Source organism: Epinephelus fuscoguttatus, linkage group LG9, assembly GCF_011397635.1.
Source record: "Epinephelus fuscoguttatus linkage group LG9, E.fuscoguttatus.final_Chr_v1".
Taxonomy (NCBI): Eukaryota; Metazoa; Chordata; class Actinopteri; order Perciformes; family Serranidae; genus Epinephelus; species Epinephelus fuscoguttatus.
Genome location: NC_064760.1, coordinates 9,160,618 through 9,183,749, shown reverse-complemented (window position 1 = coordinate 9,183,749; position 23,132 = coordinate 9,160,618). Strand labels below are relative to the sequence as shown.

General features: G+C 40.5%; 1 protein-coding gene and 1 long non-coding RNA gene across 12 annotated transcripts in view; one reads left to right on the top strand and one right to left on the bottom strand.

The window, feature by feature from the left end:
* The window catches only part of prom1a (prominin 1a), a 108,931-nt gene that overhangs the window by 25,133 nt on the left and 60,666 nt on the right, over positions 1 to 23,132 (top strand). For all 11 annotated transcript variants that reach the window (XR_007449988.1, XR_007449986.1, XR_007449987.1 and 8 more), the window contains exon 2: positions 15,599 to 15,657. Coding sequence is in view for 2 of the 11 variants with exons in the window: in XM_049585114.1 (XP_049441071.1) it covers positions 15,599 to 15,657 (59 nt within the window). In the remaining 9 variants the exon portion in view is untranslated. The remainder of the gene's footprint in view (positions 1 to 15,598; positions 15,658 to 23,132) is intronic.
* The window catches only part of LOC125894056 (uncharacterized), a 92,885-nt gene that overhangs the window by 26,929 nt on the left and 42,824 nt on the right, over positions 1 to 23,132 (bottom strand). The gene's annotated exons all lie outside the window — the stretch shown is intronic.

Sequence of the window (23,132 nt, the reverse complement as noted above, 5' to 3'; positions counted from 1 at the left end):
AGGCCCGATGACACCTCCAGAAGGTGTCAAAAGGCATCCTGGGTACCAAAATGGCTCGATGGCAAAACATATTGACGTGACATATGCAGCTATTAAAGTGGAAATTGTCTGTTTAATTACACTTTCACTTTGGTCGCTGTGCTTTAATTGCTGCAGTGATTTTGTACTGTTTTACCTTCCAAACAGTGTAGGTGGTACTTTGCCTGATTTTCTATTTATGAAGTTTAAGTTTCTTTAGCTGGTGCACTTTTATTTTTAGTCTGTTCTGCTTGGTTACTGTTCTGTTTATTCCAAATTAACCAGTATTGCTTCGCCTGTTTTCTAAAAAATTAAAATAATAAAAAAAAAGAAAAAGACCTGCCTGACCTTTTCCAGGCGGTTAAGTGCGGCCCCTTAAAGCTAAAGGGACACTGCAGAGATTGCTAAAAGTGGCATCACATTCATGTATTCATTTGAACCATGGTTAATATAAAAGCATTTATTAATTTTAGAGGAGCTCTATCCGAAATTTAAAGCGTCTGAATTATAGTTCACAACATGCAGGTGGCTGAGCCAGTGGCTAGCAGCAAATGATGCTAACTCCATGAACAGCGCTAACAACGGCAACAGTACTGTCAGAGTTATCAGGGTTAACCAGGGGGGATTTGGGTGCTATGCTTACACAATGCCACTGTCCCGGTATCAGCTGTAACTGCTGTATGAGCGCAGTTGAAAGCGAATGCAATGAGCTAGCCAGTAGGATACATACTAAAATGCATGTATGGCCGAACCAGCTTAATACAACAAAACACAAAGAGGCCCAGATCAGAACAAATACAGATAATGTGACTTCATTCTCTGCTCAGAATGACATCTCCTCATTTTATCTTTACACAGCGAGCAGTAGTTTGCTGCTGTTTTAATGCTCTGAACGTCACATACAAAACCTTTAAATAAAATGCCTTCGTATGAAAATGCCATGCTTTATTACATAGGGGTGTAGAAAATGAAGGCACCAGTAAAATCTTGGTTTATGTCACTGAGGCCACGCAGAGTTCCCTGTCTGCATTAGTGTTACAACTCCTGCTGAATTTAATTCTTAACATTTAAAGCTCCTTCCCATTTGTGTGTGTCCTCAGATAACTTTGTGAGGGAGAATCCACGTAGTTGGCAACAGCATCCCTCTGTTCAGGAAAAATCCCCAACTGGCTGTCTGCTTTGTTGCACCACACGCCTTACAAGCAGAGCAGGGCTGAATGAAGTTTTGTGGTGTGGAAGTGTATCTCATGGCCAGGCTTACTTACTTACTTATTTATTTATTTTTATAATAAGCCTGTTAGCAACGGGTGTATCACAGACAACTGCCGGGGCTTAGTGAGGGGAATATTAGAGTTTTGTTGATTCGGCGGGCGGCTTTTGGAGCAAGTTGATTGGAATATTTTACCCCTTTTTTTCTGAGCAGTTCAGCCACACTGCCGCCAGTAAATACAGCACAGCCAGTCATGGCAGCAAGAAAATCAAGGTTTCCACGAGACCAACTTAATTTCCTTTTTCCTACCTAACTATCACCCATGCATCTATTTACATAACTATCGATCCACCTCCCTATCCTTCCACTCCCCTCTTAGAGACATAGGGAGGTATAAAGGGGCTTTCTCTGCTGTTTTTCTTTGTCCATCTGATCTTCTTTTCCTTCGGCAGTCTTTCCCTCTGTCTTTTCCTCTTTTATACTTTCTGCTTTTCCATTTCAGCTGTTTAAACTCATGTTCTTATGCAGAGCAAATAAGCAAATAAGTGAGGACGTAAAAATAAGCTTCAGTTCTGACACCAGCAGCATTAACAGTGTCTAGCAGCAGGCAGTGCTCATTTCTCACTTACAGCAGCATATATTTGACTTTCTTTCTGTCTTCTGTCAAGATTTGCTCCAGTTTCTGCTGCACACCTGCGGTACACCTGATGAATGCTTTAACTATTGTACTCACTGAAAAAAACCAGACATAATTGCATACTGTATTCAACACACTCGATCGTTTGACCAATAAATGAGCCAGGTTTTGATCAGGAAGAAGAACACATGAAATAAGAAAAGATGATGGGCCCTATGTAAATGATCTATAGTAGATGGTCTACAGTGCATTGCGCAAAAGAATTAGGGTGTGTCCAACCAATTCTGCGAGTTAAACGGTGCATAATTTGGGCTCAAAGTAAAGCGTAACAGGCAAAAGGGTTGTGTTTAGTCCCCTTAATTTATCATAGGTGTTTTTTGGGTGTAATGTGAATTCAGCCACAGTGTCATCTTCCATTCCCTTTCAAAGCCAGGTGCACCTGCCCCTGGTGCACTGTTCATACATTCAGCAAATTGGAGAAATGATTATTTTTCTGCTGAGAGAAATGCAGTAAGAGCAGTAATGTCACTGCAGCAAAAATCACGGTGATACATGTGACAGAGGAAACAAAACTAAACTTTTAGCTTCTGAAATAATCCCTGAGGTTCTGCTGCTTCTTGTGCGTATATGTGCACAGTGTCTCTCTCAATGGGGAGTCGGACAGCAGCTCTACTCTGCTCTCTGCTACGTTCACATTTGAGAGAATGTAATTATTGTCCTCATTATTGATGTAATATTTCACTCACCTACAACCTCGTCTGCATGTCCCTGTGTGTGCAGAGTGTAGAGTGTACGCGTGTTATGAACCCGCCTTTATAGAGTAGGTGCATCTTAGTTAATAAATGATGCGCCCTTAAAATAGCAGGAAAATAATGCGCCATTCTGACTTTAGACCAGGTTTATGTTAGTCAATACTGTAATCGCTTTCTGCTGCCTCAAAATAGCAGCATGCCAACAATACACCTGACCACACCTCATTTTAAGACGTACACGCCCATGGTCGCAGAGAGGGGCACCGATAGATCTAAATCTCTGGTTCTGCTGCATCAAGCTATCTACCATGAATTCAGCAATTTTATAGAAGTGCAATGCTAAACTGGTGAAGTACTCTTTCCAGGCCTCATCAATGTTTGTTAATTTTGTCTTTAGAAATATTTTTCTTTTAAAACAGTATTTAAACTGCTTGATATCGACTTGAAATGCAGTATCGTTATCAGTGATCAACACATACAATGTTTACAAGACATCTACAGGTACTATGTTGTGCTACTTTTAAACAAAGCAGCCTTGACTGATTATCAAGATGAAGATACTATGTGAATGTGTAAGGCTGTGTGTGATGCTCAAAGATAAAAAATAAAAAATAAAAACCATTAGCATTTACATTTGCATTTTTGCAATTTTGCAGGGGATATTTTTCCCAATTGACTTTGAGCGTGTGCATCAGCAGCAGATAATTTCCAGATTCAAGGTCTCCAACATGACAGGCGAGAAAAGTGAGAGCTTGAGTATTAAAGTCACAATATTGCTCGTCTGAGTGGGCGGAAGTTCGCTGCATAGATCAGCCTCTCATTGGGCGGAACGAGCCACCCGCTGAAGTCCCGCCCTACCACCTCCGGTTGTGTAGCAGTTTTCAACTGTTTTCAACACGTCCTTTACTAACTTTTGCAGTGTTTGATCTTGCAGGAATGTAGCCATTTTTCTGCCATGGTTCGTGTCCTGTAGGCGATATTTTTGTGGGCGTGTTACACCAAAACCTGTTTCCTCCCGGCAATATTTTTGCAAGCGCACCGTTGCTGTGGCACCGCCCAGAACGACTGTGATTGGTTGAAAGAAATACAAGCAGCCGGGGCATTTTTTTTCTACAATCTTAAAGTGAGAGTCGGCCCAGCCAGACCTTTCTTTTCTTGAGAAAGGTCTGGTGAGCGAGACTACAATATTGCTGATTTAAAATATAAGAGACAGAGAACAGTATATGTCAGTCTCTCAGTGACTGACAGTGAAAGGTTGAAACCTTACTGTGGTACAAATGTATTTCTGTTCAGGACAGTAGTGGTAGTGGTCTCGCCCTCCTCTGGGCAGCTTCATTGTCAATTGGACCTGTTCTGTGTGACATTCATTTGAAAAAGGCTTTACTCTCCCACAGAGACGAGGTTATTGGCTCTTCATAGATGCTATGTTACATGATATTCCTGAATAGTTTATGCAGTTTGAGCCTCAGCGCAGCCTTTACAAAGGTCAGTCATTTCAACAGCTCTGCTTCAATAACAACCACAGGATGTCCTATTGGTTACACAGACCATCTCATAACAGACAGATCTTTGTTCCCATCCCACTCTGTAAAAACGTCTGTCATGAGGGAAAAAACCCCCAACTGCTGAGTTGTAAAATAATTTCATCAAATAATGGAAAGATTCAAAAACATAACCATCATTGAACAGCAGAAACATCATCATACTTGACCTCATGCCAGCTATTAATGTAGATGTACAAAAAATATGTTCTTTCCTCAGTGGAAATCTATTCTTATATATGGAAAATTATTTTCATAGAAAGCATTATGGGAGAAAATGTCAGTGAAATTACAAAACTTTTATTTAAACACATAAATGTTGTATAATGGATTCTTTTTTATGGTTGTATGGCTGAGTGCTGCACCTCAAAATCTTAACATACATTCGTCAGACTGATTATGAAAAACTATACAAATACTGTAATGTACTCTGTCAGTCGTCATATTGATTACTAACTCTTTGATCTAAAGTGTTTTTATCAGTTTTAGAAGTCTATTTGTGACTGCTCATGTTGTTTTTCCCATGGGGGGACCATGGTTAGCCTAATACAATTGCAGGCCTCCTATGACAAAAATAATTGGGAGTCTTCAAGAGGCTGTGATGCACTCCTAAGGCATCCATTGCGCCCAGCCACGTCAGCATAGCTTGTCAGGAGGGGGCTTCTCAGCTCAAGATATCCAAATGAAAATAAGTTCTATGGGTACCCACGAGTCTCCCCTAAACTTGAGAAAGCCTGTTCCTAGTAAATGTTTTGTTCCTTACAATCAATGTCCTCCTTAAAATTAAAGCTGTGTATTTGTCTTTTAGAAGCACAACCAGCCTATTTGAAGAACAGTGAAGGGCTAAAAACACTCAAGTCAGGCTAAATTTTGGCAAGGCAAGAACTAGCGTGGCAATGTTTTTAAAGGGCCCCTTAAACTCTCATCTCAAGATATCTGATTGAAGAAGTGTTCTATGGGTACCCATGAGTCTCCCCTAAATTTGAGAGGGCCTGTTCCCAGTAAAGACTTTGTTCCTTTCAATCAGTGAACTCTTAAATTTAAAGCTGTTATTTGTCTTTTTAAGGAAAAGGACAACCAGCCTATTTGGAGAGCAGTGAATTGCCTAAGATGAAAATAGACACACATAATAAATTAAACAGGATTGTTGTGGAACTAAAAATGTTGCCCGAACCGGTATTCATCTGTGTACATCAGATAATTAGTAAATTTAACTGTAAAATAAGAAAACAAAGTATATCAGTATGCAGTTCCTTAACTATCTATATTGACATAGTCTGCCAATAACCTGTATACCTAAACAGCATGACAGAATTCCTGAAACTCAGTTATGACTTTTGGTTTTGGTGCCAGATTTTTAGTGGTCCCATCCTTCCTACATTATGGAAAACTCTGGTCGACATAAACAAAGAATTTGACTCTGGTTCTCAGTCACTCTGAATATACTTGTGCACAGTGCAGAGAACAACATGAAAGAAGGACAAAAATTTAGATATAAAGCTACACAAAGATAAGCAAACATAAAACCATGTATAGACACATTGCTCTGGATGACGGCGTCAAATAACTAAAGGTACTGTACAAAGCGTCTCCATCTGATCAATCTTGATGCAGTCTAAAAAGTTTACATGTTGAGTAGTAATCATGCAAACCTGCCATTTCCTACTGTGGTGTAGATGTAGATGTAGTGTAGATTGTCGCGTTAATGCCATTGTGCATATGCTATAGGCTATATGCAAATCCTTACAGACAATCAATGCATAGATGGACGTGTGTGTTTATTGTATTCAGTCACTGAAGGCGTAGGCTTGAACACTTCTGTCAAATCATTTAATCCATGGCACTAATCGCCTTTTTCTCCATGGACACCCAGAGGGGCTGCTGGGAGGATTACCACTCACATCGCAGTTTGTTGGCTGCCATGGTTTTCCTCTTGTATCTCTTTAATTATGAAATGAAATACAAGACCTTATGGTGCAGTATACAGTCAGTGTAAGTGTTGGATTGTACGCAAATACAGTACATGGCACCTGTTGATTTCTTTTACAAGCTCCTATTTCAGTTGTGTTTTTAATCTTTGTAGGGCTGCAAATAAGAATTGTATTAATCATTGATTAATTAATGGAATAAAAGGCAAAATATTCAGTTAATCATTTGGTCTAGAAATGTCAGGACATAGTGAAATAGGCCAGTCACAAGATGTTTAAAATACAATTGAATATCTCTTTCTAACTTTTGCTACATTGGAACTGTGTTCAGTGTTTTGCTTCAAAAATACTTTGCAAAATTAACTGATTACAAGAATTGCCAATTAAATGTCTTACATTTAATTAATCGGTTCCTCTACTAATCCTTTTAGCTGTAAATGTGTGTGTGTTTTCACAGTTCCTGGAGTTTTAAAAAGATTATAGTTATATGGCAAATTATGGTGTAGCTTCCATGATACAGTGATAATGACTTGAAAGGCAGATGCAAGGATGTCTAAGGATTAAGATGAAAGCAGTGCAGTTAGACACATTTTGGTGACAAAAAATTTGTTGGAGAAAAAAGGACAGCATAGCTCAAGAAGTTTCTGTTGAAGTTTTGATTCTTGTAGCCAACATGAAAACTGGATCCCACTGGAATCAATTACAACCAAAATGAATTCAAGCTGACCAGAACTCAATTTATAATTTACATTTAAGCATAGGATTAAAATATTTTTTATGTCTTTTTTATTCACACATTCAGCCTTTCAAAACCAGGACCAGCATTATAAACAGTATCTGTGATGTTTAAATGAATATACACGCCTCTGCTTTGAATCGATTTGAACTGGAAAACTCAAATTGATGCTCCCGGCTTATTGCAGGTGTCAGTGTGTGAGCTATGTGTTTGCATATTTTGAACAAACTACAGGGGGAAAAATACATATTTTATGAGTACAAAGAAAAGGATGTTGTTATCTGGCAGACAGCAGGAAAGCCAAGCATAAAAAAATCAATTAGGGGCAAAGTGCAGTCTGGGCCGATCATATTAAGCTATTTTTTTGTGTGTTTATGTGAACACCACAGACGATAAATGAAGGGAAAGAGTGCAGACAAATCCATGCAAATGCTAAGATAAGGTTACATGGGCTGGAAACTGATTTGCTTTGACTCCCTGCTGTCAAAACCGCACAGAATCACACAAGACTGTTCAATAAACATGTTGGCTGGGCTCATATTCTATTTACGAGCTCTGGTTAACAACTGGGCAGAGAAAAACAACCAAACCAACTTTGAAGCGATACTACAAAGCCAAATATTAAACTGTAGTTTGAAACAAGTTGCACAACTAATGAAGCCACCTTGTGTAGAATAAAATGCTGGGCCTGTCATAGACTGTAAGAAAGAGGTGGACATAGCCTCTGTGACATCACCTAAGTGGTTTGTGGACTCCTCGAGTTGCTGTCGACATCTTGACATCATCATTTTTTGGAGCCAGAGGTGACTTTTGATGAGTGTCGTGCAACACTTTCTTCATGTTGTGCACCAGAAGAATCTTGTTATGTTGCGGACATCATATTTTGCTGCGTTATGTCATTGGTGGTGTTACTACCATTGCCATAGAGAAAGAAGTTTTCAGTCCACGCCGACTCTGTCCTTTATTCAGCATCTCTGTCTGCAGCAGTTCCTGCGGTGCTGTGAGGACAGTAGCTGGTCAAGCTGGGCTTGTCAAACTGCCTTCACTAGGCTGACTATCAGCAGATATTTACTGATCTGCCACTCATAGACAGACTGGGGACTGATTATTTTATGGATATACAGTTATTAAGTTAAAAACACACATACAGTGGGATATTTCTGTGATTCTAGCAGAGTGAAGCAGATTACACTTCACTTAATGCCACAATAACAGACTGATAGCATAAAAAACTGCAGTGGCTCTCTAAGTTGAAAATGCTGCACTTCTCTTTAATTATTAGCGAGCGACACTCTTCAAATGTGTCAAGCACCCTACCATAAAGCAGGTTTGAGAGCTCAAAGACACGATGTACGCCCACATATATCGGCAGTCTGACCACACCTGGTGACACTGCTAACAAACTGCTAGCTTGGTTAGCAAGGTACATCCATAATTTGTGTTTACTGTGGTATTAATTGGGATGCCAATTTTGGCTAAAACTACTCAGCAAAAAAAATGAACAGCAGACTCCATTACACTGTCGTTTAGTACAACCAAATAATTAAAAGGAAATTTTTAGACAACCAAGGTATTACAATTAGCTTTCAGAAACTGACAAACTAAGACAAAAACAGGGACAACACCCAAAAACAAGTTGTCAGTTCTTAAAATGTACATAGTGCGATGAATACGCATTGCTATGACCCTATGCTGATTGACAGGTCGCCATAATAGCGACTTTTCAATCATACGGTAGCCACGCCCTAAAACATATCCTGCTTTATCATCTATCTTCAGAAGGCAGTTTGAACAACAGAAATGCTTTGTCAAAATTGAGTAACGCTCAAAAATGTTTTGGCTGTAAGTCTGGGTTTGGATAGGATGGTGCCTGGGTGCAGACCCAGAGGATGGAGAGGGATTGCAGGTTAATAAGGAGGACGTCGTTTGGTCATTTTGCTAACAGGGTTGGCTCCCCCTCTCGCCCCCCTCTAAAATCGCCAACTGTATTTTTACTCTAAATGCGACCATGATATACAAAATGACCATCATAATATATTGAATAGGGCTTAAAATTAGTGAAGGAGGTAACAAATCGAGTGAGAAATAGTCATTTTTTTCATAGACTTCTATCCAATCAAATTATTTTTGCCACTACTGAAGTCGCCCCCTGCTGGCCATTAGGAAGAAAGCAGGATTAAGGCACTTAGGTATTGTCTTCTCCTTCAGAGCTATGTCCACTTCTCTTATACAGTCTGTGGGTCCATGAAAGCCTTCAGTATCTTGGGAAACCCCGCTGTTCATGGCCATCAATGTAGCCTCTTATCTGCTATTCTGACACCGAACTATGATAGAGAATGGCTGCATTCCTCAGGGCGGGCGACTCCCTTTTTAGTGAAACTGATGAAAAATTCATCTTGCCAGGTTCTGCTTTATCTTGAGCTCCCTGCAAAGCTTCATTAAATCAGCTGTAAAACCTCTACCGCGATTTGGTTCAGAGCTGAGAAGCTACTGGAGCTGGCCTCTGCTGTGCATTTACATTTACATTAACTCACTCACACATTTGCATTAACATTTGCAATACTGTAAATACATTTTGCTGAGAGAGCAGTTTCAAAGAGAGGATCAGTGGACACAAAAGATAGTGTCAACATGACAAACAACAGGTTAGTTTAGAGAGTTAAAGGCCACCTCATCCTGACAAATACATTTAATGTCCCTTTAACATGACAGGCGCCAGCAGAGGGTGGGGAGGAGAGAGTTAACGTGGGTGGAAACTAGCAGCAAGTGAGCTTTTCGTTCATGGAGAGGGATTAGACGCCTCTCACTAGAAACAGAAGCTGGATTCAATCCAGCCCTCTCTCCTTGCTGCTTTTCTCTCTTTCACCTCTCATCTTTTTCTCCTCTCTTATCCCTCTGTCTTTGATCTTTCTCTGTCCTTTCTTTCTCCCTCCTCTCCTTTACATCCCTCCATCCTCCGCTGCTGCTTTTGTTCTTCATGCTTCCAGCAGTGACAAGTTCATTCATTCATTTTCTCAAACATCGGAGTTCTGGTCGTCTGAACATCTCTCAAAAGGCAGAACAAACCGTCCTCAGTTGAGTTAAACCTGTTGATTTTTTCAGTTTCTTTGGTTGTGTCAGAGCATTTAGTCATTCTCACAGAGGGATGTCATATGCTGTAAAGCCTTGTGAGGCAAATTGTGATTTGTGAAATTGGGCTTTATAAATAAAATTGAATTGATTGACTATCACACACACACACACACACACACACACACACACACACACACACTCTGATTGTAGCAGCCTTCTTGTTCCCTTTTCATCTGAGTGCGTCTGCTCTAGTTGTTCTGGGTTTGTAACAGTGTCTCCTGTCAATTTGGTTAATGTAAAACTAATTTGCATTGATGAACATGTTGTGGAGAAAACATACTGCTGCCGAGATTACGTTTTGGTTGCTACTATTCATTATGAATGAATGATAATTCAACTAATGAGTAATGAATAGTTAAATATTGAAGATTTAAAGAAAACCAGAGTCCACAGCCAAAGTCACGTGCTTTGTACGCCATCCACTACAGCCTGATCCCCATGACGTCTCATTGTGGTATATGAAGACTGCAGTAGCATAATCAAGTTTGCAGTTACCATCCAAAGTGTAATCTAATTTAGCTAGACATAAATTAAAACCAATTTATCAATCAGAAAATGAATCTGCAACAACGTTGAAAGTTAAGTGTTTCAAGTAGGGGAACACAGAAATCTGGAAAAGGCAAAAAACATCACAATTTTAAAATAAATCCTCTTCCTACAGCTCTCCCCTTTCTGTCGAAAGCCCTCCCACCAGATGATGACGGCCATAGCTACATACTAAATACAATAACCCAGTGTAACCCCACAGTCCTTCCGCCTAAATCCCTGCCACTGTGGACTGCTTCCCTGGAAGAAAAGCAGGCCTTTGGTCAGTGGCTACATAGTGGCTTGAATATGGCCAGCGCTAACCCTCAGCGCCAGGTGTCACAGCGGGCTGGTGGCAGTGGCAGCGCTGTTTCCAGCCTGTGTAAAGGCAGCAACAGAAAGTTTGCCGATTTGGCAAGGCAGCAGCTCTCGAGAGCTGCTGCCTGCTTTCCTCCAAAGTGGTCTGTAGTGTAGGGAGTAAGGCAGAAGACAAACTTTGATTACGTTAGCTGCATAAACATGAACACAAAGCTGCAGCCGTTAGCCTTTGACTCCGGTTAGCAGAGGGGTAAGCAATTCGCAATCTTGTGTTTTATTTTGTGTACTGTCAGACACTCTTTTTGATAAGTCCATTTCCTTTTTCAGGTTGCTGTGCAGTGTAGGCAGTTGTTGACAATGCTGGAATAGCAACTTTCTTTGCAGAATTCTCCACCATTTAATCAGGCTTTCAACAAAGGGACATGCATGCACATCTGCATTTGTAGAATGTAGAATGTATATGAAATGACCTCTGATATGCCAAAGTCTCATGTCACAGACTAGATTTTCTAAAGCCTGAAAACAGAGCCAAGAACAGGTGCAATAGTCTAGCTTTCTCTCAGTCTGTTTAAAATGTGCTCAAAGTTTGGGATTTTTGCCCAGTGATGCCAAAATAAAACTATCCACAAATTCTAGCTTCACCTATGTGTGGAATGCTGCTTTTTTTCTCTCCTACGAAGAAAATAAATACTTTTGGGTAGCTTTTTCCTGACATTCTGGTGATAGAATAATTAGCAGTTACAATATGTATTTAATTCAGAGGAGACAGGGTTCAGGCTGAGAGGGTCTTTTTAAAATGGCACGAGAATGCATTTTCAGCCGTTTATAGATGCTGGGCTATGTTTCCAAAAAGTGCCAAACAGTAATTTGCTATCGACCTGTCTCTCTGTGCTTCAATTCTCCTCTTTTAGAGCTGATATCTTCCACAAAACATCTGCCTTTCAGTGAGGTCAGCACCAATCTGAAGCAGCATTTCTCATATTTTGACATATTGCTGCTATGTTTGGGCCTGAAGGCTTACCGTGCAGTTGTAGAGATCTTGTTTACCATCGTTACAGTTTGTATCCTGTGGGAACAAAGGGAATTTAAAAACACCTTCACTACAAGGTCAGGGGCTTCTTTGAAACGCACACAAAGGGCCACTGCAACAAGAAAAGGCGATAGCTGGGCTCGGCTCGCTGTACTGTATTTTTCTCTAAAAGCTTGGATCGTTTTACACTTTACCCCTAAACACACAATAGTGACTGACAACAGCCATCCTGGGGAGGAGGAACTGACCTAGAGGCTGGAAAGCTGCGATGGCAGGTTGACCTATAAGCTTGATTTGTGTTTTCTGAACTTGGTGGGAAATTCTGGCAGCAACATCACAACTCTCAGCTGTTTGCTTACTGTAACAACTGTCTCTGCCCTCAAGCAAGGCACCTGAGCCACACCTGCTCTAGCTCTATAACAACTAGTACACTCCTGAGGTTGTACCAGGCAGGTCAGGTGTGGCGCTACACAAGTGTGAGGAAGACTGAGAAATAAAACGCCCTCTCAGTCCAATAATCCTGCATTAATAAATGCTTAAATAAAGGCAATTAGACAAAACCGCTTTAAAAGATAAGCTCCTCTCTTCCTAAACAGCCATAATAACTAGGTGAAGTATAAGCCTGGAGCAGCCCCCTGTTAATACAAATCTCATGCTTTGAATAATAGGCAGGGATCATAAGTCTGCTCTGCGATGAATTAAAACAATTATTGTCAACAGTTTATCTGTAGGATATATTCTTCCTTCAGACAAAAAAAGGGAACACTGCATTGCAGAAGGAGAAAATAAAGCCCCTGTGTCTTTTGCATCTTATTTTTGGAAACCGATTGCCTCTGAGAAGACTTGCTGTCTCTGTCATCATTATATGATGAGTCACAGGCAGTGCTGCGCCAGGTGTCGATGTGAAAAAAAGAACAGAGACGCACAGTATATGAAAGGACATAGATTTGTTTGGGTTGTTTTGACGTTTTGATGCAACCCTTTATGAACAACTATAGTTCAGTGATTCCCCTGTCATTACATCTATCTGACGACCAACTGACCGACGAGCTATTACTGATTTCGTTAAGGAAGTATTTATAATATATATTGGGAGGAGACAAGTCCCCGACGATATTCAAATATGCTCATACTAACCCGCCACCCCCCAGTATATTGATTAAAAAAGATATATAACATACCTCAAAAAATTGCTATCCTACAAAAAGCAACAACTCACTGCTGTCTGAAATAATCATGAGCAATGTAATCCTAATCATAATAAACTGAACAAATTGACTACTGCTTCTAGTATGCCCTAGGTACATTCAGTTTAAACACTGTGCTGTCTCTCTATTTCATTACTTTCAAATGTAATAAAAAGTGGAAAACTAGAATGTAAAATGAGTGTTAACTTATCAGTCACTTATGCTGTGTTGCATGTGTATTTATGAAGACAGTGGTATCTTTAATTCACTGCATATTCATACAGTATGCTGCATAGTTATACTTGTTTATGATGATTAATAAAATAGGAAATGAGTTCTCAAGTTTTGATTGTTTCTTTCTTTTTTAAAGACCCCTGACCCAGATTTAGTCCCCCCAGTGTTTCCATGGCTGTAGCTTTGGATTTCATTCATTCATTTTTTAAAATAAATGTATTTGTATATTAAGAAATAAAATTGACATTCAAGGTTAATATAATGTTCCTTAATCATAGTTCAAGTATCGTGTTTCTGAATGCTGTGTTATTTCTGGGAAAGAAGAAAAAAAAGTTTGGACTGTTTATCGTTCGGAGGCTGCTTATTATTTGCTCAGCTGTGGCATGCAATGTTGCGGCAAAATGCACTTCCAAGAACCGAACAATGTCTGACAAAAAACCAAGTCAAAAATATATAAGTTCTTTGAAAGAGACAAACACCATCAGCCTGGCAGCAGAAGCAATGCAAATACATCAAGCGCTGCCTCTGGACCACCAAAGAAACACAGGTGGACAGGATCTGACCCAGTTTGGCTGACCAAGAAAAAGTACAGTTGCTAGCTGGCTATTATTTAACTGAGATGTTTACCAGGTACCCCATCCATCGGCACTGCACCGCAACCCAAATGTGTTCGTTATCGTTATTCAAAGGTTATTGACAGGAAACTCCTAATTTTACTGCTCTCATAGTGATTTCTTACAAGTCCAAACATGCAAGTCTGAGGGACTTTCTATAGATTTAAACTTACAATGTTACTGCTGTTCATACTTTTAAAGGCAACTGGAATTTAATCTATTGTTATTCAGTACTATTTGGGGCTAGTTGATCTTCCAAATTTCTAAGTTTCATGACTATCTGAAACAGATAACAGGAAGCATGTTAAGGACTTTTACATCCACAATCCCAGATTCACTATGAGTTCTTCTGAGATCCAGAAGTCACCAGCCTATCAATCACATCAGCAGGATCCTAACATGATGTCATGCCAGAAATAAATAAAATAAGAGTTCCTCGTCCTGTCAGACTTCCCCGGTCTAAACCCAGAGGGGAGAGATGGGGATGAAGGGACACTGCAGTGTCAGAATTTGGCTCTGGATTTCCTGACACCATCTTGTCAGAGATGACAACTTGCTGCTTCAGCTTGACAGCAATAATTTCTCACATTAACTTCATTCTGCACTTTTCTGCCTCTGGCTGAAGAAAGTTTTCATACCAAGCTTGTGATATAACAGCTTAAAATTACCCTAACTTGACTGGTAAAATAAAGTCAGAAACTTTGAGAAAAATAACACTTACTGAGGTGTAAGTGTAACTGAGGTGTAAAGTGTTTCTTACATTTTCAAAATAATAATCTGCAAGACTGACTGATTTCAGTGACGCGCTAATGTAGCGCTTCTCAGCAGGGGGTGGGGAGCTGGCAACAGCCCCCCTCGGGGACATTTACAGAATTTTGGGGGGTGCTGGAAGCAATATTTTTATAAAGGCAGCATTGGTGTTCCTTAGGAATGATTGTGTGTGTCTGCTTTTGATGCCTGTTTAGTCGAACCTGCACATTTTCACAATGTCATCGTTAGACTTAATTGTCACCCATCACCTGAATTTTTTATTTTTCCTTTGATGCACCCAATTACTGCTTTCTGATTGGCTGCTGTTTGTAATCAATAATGAGCCTAATTAGAGTGAAAGTCAAATTGCTAATAGCTGCATTTTTTTAACACTCATAAATAAAATTTCTATTCATATGGCTTTTTTGCTCCCCGGAAAATTAATGATAATGTTATTACAACTGTGTCCATTTCAATCAAATCAGTTATTTAGCATTCAATGACATGCTTTTTGGTGACATAACACAGAATAATAATCGACATGGGGCATCAGTGGCTTAGTAGTAGGGCAAGTGCCCCATGTACAAGGCTGTTGTCACAGCGGCTCAGGTTCATCTCCAGCCATGTCTCTCCCTCTCTCTCTCCCCCCTTCACACTTCACTATCCTGTCAATTACAGGCAAAAAATATCTTTAAAAAAAAAAAAAGAATAATAATCAACATTACTAATCTTGGAAGACAATTCTTGGATGATAGATAGGAGGGCACTGGCCCAACAAAGGTTGAGAACCACTGCACTAGTGGTTAGAATCCTAAAAACTGCACACAACATCATACAACAAAAGCTATGCCAATAAAGAAATCTGAAGTCTGATATTTGTTAAACACTGTTTGAATAGATACTAAATGTATCAACACAACTATGGTTGCTTTAAGAAAAAACCCAGATCTTTTCAAGTTGTGTTTGTTTTCTCTGTGTCGTTGCAGAACTTATTGTCAAATTGGCGAAGGACAAGTTTGGAGCCATTCAGACGGAATACCAAAAGGTAAGATGTGTGTGTGTGTGTGTGTGTGTGTGTGTATTAAACTGACTGGTTTGCTTTCTTTACTCTAGTGCATTATGTTTCTCTAATTGAATGCAGCAACTTACAATATAAATTCCAGAAGAAATGTACGTCTGAGATACTCTGTAGACCCTGACTGCTCAGGTGTTAATAGCTTTTACAAGCCAAGGCCAGGCCATCTTTTTACTGGCACCACAGAAAAAAAAAAACGGTAATTGCTTCTGGCACAACCTGTGAATTTAGAGAGGGATACATCATTTGAGTTTTTATGAGGAACAACTCTGATAATCAAAGACTTTTTTTTTAGCTTTTTGACAGTCCCTGAGATCAAAAAGTTCACTTTGTACCTTCCTTTCAATTACGGGAGACTTTGCTATCTGTGTGCAGCGTTACAATATGCAGCTATGTGGATATGCATGCCAGTTCTGACTCCTTTGATTTCTCTTTTTTTGTTGTTCTATTTCATCCACATGTTTTTTTTGTTTTGTGGCTTTGCTCTTTCTTTGACGCTGCGTTGCCTTCTGCATGCCCTCTTCACCTGATCTGCTCTGATCTGATCTGGCCTCCCTCAGCCAGAGAACATAGTGCTGACCCTTCAGGTAAAGTCTGCACACTGGACTTACAGTGCAACCCATCCCCTGTCTCATCATGCTCCACTGTCCCGAGTCAACAGGGCTGCACAATTCAAGCAAAGACGTACGAATTGTTCCACTTTAGCTGACACGTTACTACTGGTTTTTTTTGTTTGTTTGTTTTTTTAAATTTCAACATCTTTATCAATCAAAAGTTTGTGATTAATTGTGCAGCCCTGTGACTCTCACCCTGCCATCCCATCCACCTTACAAACCCCAATTAGCTTTTCCTTAACTGTAAAGTCCTGATTCAGATCTTCAGCGTCATGGAGGAGCAACAATGCTGACTGAAAAGGAAGTGCCTCAGTGCTCTAGAATGAAATTCAGAGTATTAGTAACAATCTTTACACCAGTGTGACGGCCTCGATTCTCCTGCGTTATGCTCACTGTGAAAAAATAGCCTTTGTTTTCCTACTCAGCTGCTCAGGACATGTAGCCCGTGGCATGTATCACAAACCAGTACATTCCTGTCAAATCCATATCAAACCAAAGGAACAGAATAACAATATGAGTTTGGCAAATTTTACTTAAAAGACTAAACCTTTTCTACTTAATTTGTATTAGCATGAATCAATCTGATTATTATACCTGATACTACTTCATGGATGGAAGAGCCTTATAGTAAAGCAGTGAAGATGAATAAATGCAACCCCGTCGGCAGAAAAAAGTTGGCATTGTACATTTCTGCAAACCACAGATATATTACATTTTTAGGCTATTATGTAGCCAATATGTTGAAACTTGCTATGGTTATATTTGGGCACTAAAACCTCTTGGTTATGGTAGGGAAAATATCCTGTTTCAGCTTAAAATACCAGATATTGGGGGGACAATCCCAGCAGGAAATGCAGCAATGTCTTCGTAAAAAAAGAACTGCTTGTCGTTGCACTATCACTGGGGGAAAAATAGCAATGGTTCACTAAAAAACACCAATGTTTGGTGACTAAAAAGATGTTGGAAATACAACAATGACTTGCTAAATTACAACCACTTCTGTTGTTTGTTTGCTTGTCTTAAACAGTGGTCTGCTGCTTAGCAGGTGTCTTGCCTCTGAGACACTCCATCCAACATCCCCTCCACCTCTAGACGATAAAAGCTAGCTGGTAGCTGAGCTGGTAAATGTATACCAGTGAATAAACACAAGTGTTCAGACAGAATAGCTTTGAAAGGGCTGGCCAGCTGTCGACTTTGCTTCTCAGCAGCATTTGCTCTGATATCCACCCAAACTACAGCGAGGATGACACACACACACACACACACACACACACACACACTTGATCTTTTGTGTGCTGATGTTGGCAGAACTAGGTTTTACTACTATAAATCTCCACACACTGACCTGGACCACTGACACACAGTAAGCAGCACTGCCACGGCTTCATAAAAACATCCATGCTCCAAAGAGCTTCAAACACATCACTCGAGAAATAACAAAAACATCAAAACCTCTCTGTGTTTGCTCACTCATTACTAATGAGAAGGAGATTATCATCTTTCTCTTCCCTCCTAAAATGTGTGATTTATAATAATAATAATAATAATACTAATAATAAAACACACTGAACCAACCAATGTTTACAGATGGCACAATTTTCTTTGCTTCACTGAGGAAATAAATTACTTTATTTTTGCATAAGATGGTCCAAGGACAATGAGGCGCAATAGGGGGTGCGGCATTTTTTCGGCTGAGATGGTTGCGTCTGGTTGCTATGATACAGAATATCCATGAAAATAAAACAGCACAAGGTAGAGTACATACTCTAGATGAATGGAAGGCTGAAGAACATAGGTAGAGAGGACGGACCTGCCAGTCTGTGTGGGTTCAGTTATAATTCCTCCTCCATTGATGTTATATTGTTAAGAGATGTGACGGTTGGTCTTTGCGATAGGCTATTTGTCCCGCCCCTCCTCCACTGTAATTGGACAGCTGGGTAAAAAGCGACATTGACGAGCAGCTAGAGTGTTTTAGATATGTAGCGGATATGTTGAAACTTGCTATGGTTAACTTGTAATTATAGTTAGGCACAAAAATCACTTGGTCATGGTAAGGAAAAGATCATGTTTTGGCTTAAATTACCAGATATTGGAGGAACAATCCCGGCAGGAAACACAGCAGTTTCCTGGTAAAAAACAACCGCTTTTTGTGGCACTATAATTGGACTGTAATCAAATAATCAAACTGTAATTGGACCACTGGGTAAAACATGACATGGCAGCGTTTCACCCGAAGTCTAACTAAGTGAGCACAAAAAAAGGCAAATGTGCAGCACTCAGCACAGAATAGTTGCTCAGCGCCTCACTGCTGGCATTTGTAGAATAGTGTAAGTACGTAGTGCTCCCATGAAATTAGTAAAAGTAAAAACGTGAACATACCGGTGGTGGCGGTTGCATACCTTCCCCTGCCATTGGCTTGTCGATTGTGTAGTATTGCAATACTGTGGTTATCGCGTCAGCCCTATTGAAAACAGACAAACTTTTTCTTTCAGAGGACCAAAAACGACGGATTCTGTCTTAGTATAACGTTAAGGAACAGCTGAAAAGTGACATGTTAATCACTGTAATTCAAGTATCAGTCCAATTGCTCACAAAAGCCTCCACATGGAGGATTTGAATACCTCAGCTGTGATCAAAGGCTTGCAAATGTTTGTGAGGCAGCAGAATAACATGTTTCTTGCATGTTTCTCTTGTGGTTGCACAGTGGTATCCATTCCAATTTATTATCAGCCAACAAGATGCACAATAAAAAACACACAGAGGCATGACGTTAATTCATTCACAGTGGCTTGTATAACTAAGGCATTTAGTTTACAGTCAGTGAGCAGTTTTGGATAACAGCATCTTGCTCGAGGACACTTCAGCAGGCCTTGTGGCTGCTGCTTTGATTTAAATCTGATTAAAGTTACCAAATTGCCTCGTCTTCACCACTCTGACATGATGCCACCTCATCATCCAGTTTGTTCTTATTGGAAGGTCACCTTTTCTTTTGGGCACTGGCCAAGACAAAGCTGTACTCCAAAAATAGTTGGAGCTGCAGGCCCTTGAAGAGTGGCGGTGGAAAAAAATAAAACATTTTGACCTTTTTTTGGTGAAGATTCACCCAATAACAAGCAGAGCCCAGAAGCAGAATGACAATGCAAGCGTTCAGATTTGCAAAATGTCCTCAACAACTGAGCTGACATTGCTGCTTTTAGCTGACAGACCACACATACACTCACACATGTCCAGTGTCTCTCTTTTTTCCCCTTCTTTGCCTCTCTACATCTTCAAAACTCTGGTTCTCTCTATTTCTCTCAGTTTCCACTGACCCTGAAATCATCCATGGTTTGATTCCTTAAGGCCAGAAAGCATGTGACTGACAGTCTTTCTCTCCCTACATCTTGTAAACTATGTTTTTGACACAGCCAGGGGCCTCCCTCATCCAAACACTAGCTTTTGGAGGTTGGATTATGCTCACCGCCCGAGACTTCCAAGTTTGCACAGAGACTTCCGCATGAACCAGAGAGAAATACTCCACTCTGACAACTTCAGAAGCCATTTCTTTTCACCCTGCGTGTTAAAAAGCAAAAAGCAGCAGGTCCCTGGAGAAAGCAGGGTCACTGACTTATGAAGGCGATTAAGATTAGTGTGAATCAGCCGGGAGAGCAGTTCGTCCATTCAGGAGCAGTGATAGCAGCCCTGCTTTGATCCTTTCATAAGGAGAAGCTATTGAACATCATTGTGACAAGTTACATGCGGTGTGGGAATTACCAATCCCCTATTCAATTTTGCCAATTTCCAAAGCCTGTGCTGAGTGTGGTTTAGATAGTGGCAGATTAAGTGGGAGCACTGTGGTACATGACAAGGGGAGGTTGAAGCTCCACTGAGAACCTGCCAACAGCAGCAATTTAACTCTCTCAATATATCAGGAGGAATTTGTAAGAAATCAAGTTGAGTCACCTTGAATATTTCTAATATTCAATCAAAGTTGAGGATTATTGGGGCTTTGTGATGAGGGATGTGCAGATTTCATAGTTCACTATTCGGAGACAGAACACAATCCTAATTCAAACACAACAAACTAAATACAGAGTTTATATTTGAGTATATGACAGTCAGCACTCCTCCACTCACTCCTGTGTTAACAGGCTCAATCCATGCATTTTAATCTTACTGGTCCTCACCACCATTTATTCACTCTCTGACCTCCCTACACTCCTACTAACTGTTTAACCTACACAACAACTGCCTTCTAAGCTTAACAATCTAACAACTCAAATCACAAGTGCATGTGAACTTGAATGACAGTGTTTTACAGGTGAAAACCACAAGAATGAATCCTGACCAGTCAAGCTGAGAACAGTCACACTGCAACTATTTGGCTTCTTACACCCATCCCTGCAATGCTTTACTATGGATCCCGCTGCGAGCTGTGATTGACTGCTAATCATCGAAGGGTTGAAGGACAGAGGAGGTTAGGGTTAGGGCAAAGAGATCATGGATAGGGCTAGTGTTAGCCGATCGTGGATGCTCTCTGAGATTGAAGTGGTAAATTTACAAGAAAAAAACTCAGTGCCAGAAGGTCAGGTGATGTAGTATACAGAGGAGCAATGTCCATGTAAGACGGAAGACAAGGTTGATGAATGGGTCAAACACAAGACCTTCACACAACAGAGAGGAGTTTGATTCCTATGTTACTCAACATTGGCTAATTACTTTTACATTTATCTGATTTATGATTTTTGTTTTTGCTGAATGCACACTGTATACATTAACTTCAGCAGAATAGAACTGTTTGTAAGCAGATGAAAATGGATGGATGGATGGATGTGCATAACCAGCAATGGTGTAAATAGCCAGATAGGCTATTTACACCATTGATGGTAAGGCACACCTCTGTGCTAGTATCATCTGCCAAATTTGTTTCAAAGGCCCAAAAGTAACATACACTCAATTGCTCGTGTGTATATGTGTAGAAACATGGTATGGAATTTCACTCATTGGGCATTCTCTGTGCTGCCATGCCACATCCATGGATCTTGGGCTGTTACATTAGTCTGCAGCAGTTTTGTCTGGGTGTACAATTCCTTGCTTTATAAAGGATCATGTAATTCCTCAGTTTCAGAAGTAAGACTGGAGGTTTTCACCCACCAATTTGTCACTGAAATCCTCAAACCAAGTGGCATACATATGTCAAGAGATTACTTCACCTATGTCTTTTTTGTTCCTTAATTTCCTGCAACTGAGTGATGAATCTTATGTTTTGCTAAACTGACACTTGTTGCAGTAGAATTATTAAAAAGGCTGAACTGCACTCAAACAGGTGTAATTACCTCACCCTATGGGCAGATTTGTTACCGTGTTTCAAGAAAGATCTGGATTTTATGATTCACTTCATGTCCAAAGTACTTCAGTACAGCAGTGCACTAACAGCCTTGTAGTCTATTCCTATTGAAGCAGGTTTTTCATCAGAAATGCTGTCTTCACCTGTCATTAAAGCAGGAAAAATTGCACCACAGGGCCACATGGACTGCTCTGACTCTTTCGAGTATTTTCCCATCATCCTTCATGTGTTGCTATCGTCTCAATGCTTATGGCAGTGGATTGGAAACTTATGTTAAAAAAAAAGACAACACCATAAAAACTGCAGATGTTGTCTGTGATCTTAATCCCAAGCAAATCTGCCATGTCCGTAATTTGTCAGGTAAAAATTCCACTGCAAAGTACCTGCTATACACCGATCAGCCAAAACATTAAATCCACTGACAGATGACATGAACAATACTCACCATCTCGTCACAATGTCATGCTCTGCTGGGAAACCTTTGGTCCTGGCATTCATGTGGATTCATGCCACTTGAAGTACTTCACTCATCCAAACGCCGCTGCGGACCAAGTCCACCGCCTCATGGCAATAACACTCCTTGATGGCAGTGCCCCCCTCCAGCAGAACATGCACCATGCCTCACCACAAACAAATGCTCAGAAACGCCCTGAAGAACGTGACAAAGAGTGCAAGGCATCAACCCACCTCACAACCGACATGTCTCAAAGAATCCTCCACCGACACCCCAGTGCCAGACTCCACGGGACACCCCCAGAGGTCCTGTGTCCATACCTTGACAGGTCAGCGACAAGTCTGATGCAAGAAGGCTCCACAGTGGTTTAGAGGTACCTCTGGGGTACTGGCACATCCCACGAATGCTCGATCAGATTGGGATCTGAGGTATTTGGAGGCCAAGTCAATGTGTTGAGCTTTCTGTTACGTTCTTCCAGCCATTCCTGAGCAATTTTTGCATTGTTGGATGCAGAAGGCTCATCACCCTACACAGCCTGGAGAACCAATCACAGAAAGATCAAAAGCGCGAAGCCAGAGCAAATTTCTAAAGATGATATTTGAGTAAAATACAGACTTTACTTATTCCTTGTGAATACGCCGTGTGAAACATAAACCTGGAGGGGTAACTTCTAAATCACATGAGGTCCCCTGGTAATACTAGACAAATGAGAATAGGGTTTAAGTCTCAAGCAGCTGCCAGTGTGGTAAGTCACAGAAGTATTGTTGTCGCACTGATTTTAAGAACGAGTCTTGGCATTTATGTTGTGTAATCTTGTAGTTACGGAATGAAATACTGAATTGGCTCGTAGTATTTAAGAATTAGAAAGAGAGCATTCACCAGCAGTGAGTAGTGTTACGCAGTGTGTTTATTGTTTATCCACAAATCCCTTTTGGACAAAGAGTACAGAGAGAATTTCCAGCGGTGGGATCCTACCAGATATTTTTAGATTTGTTGCTCATTTTATCCTCTGCCTCCTTGTGTGTGTCCTCCCTTTTTCTCCTTTACGCCA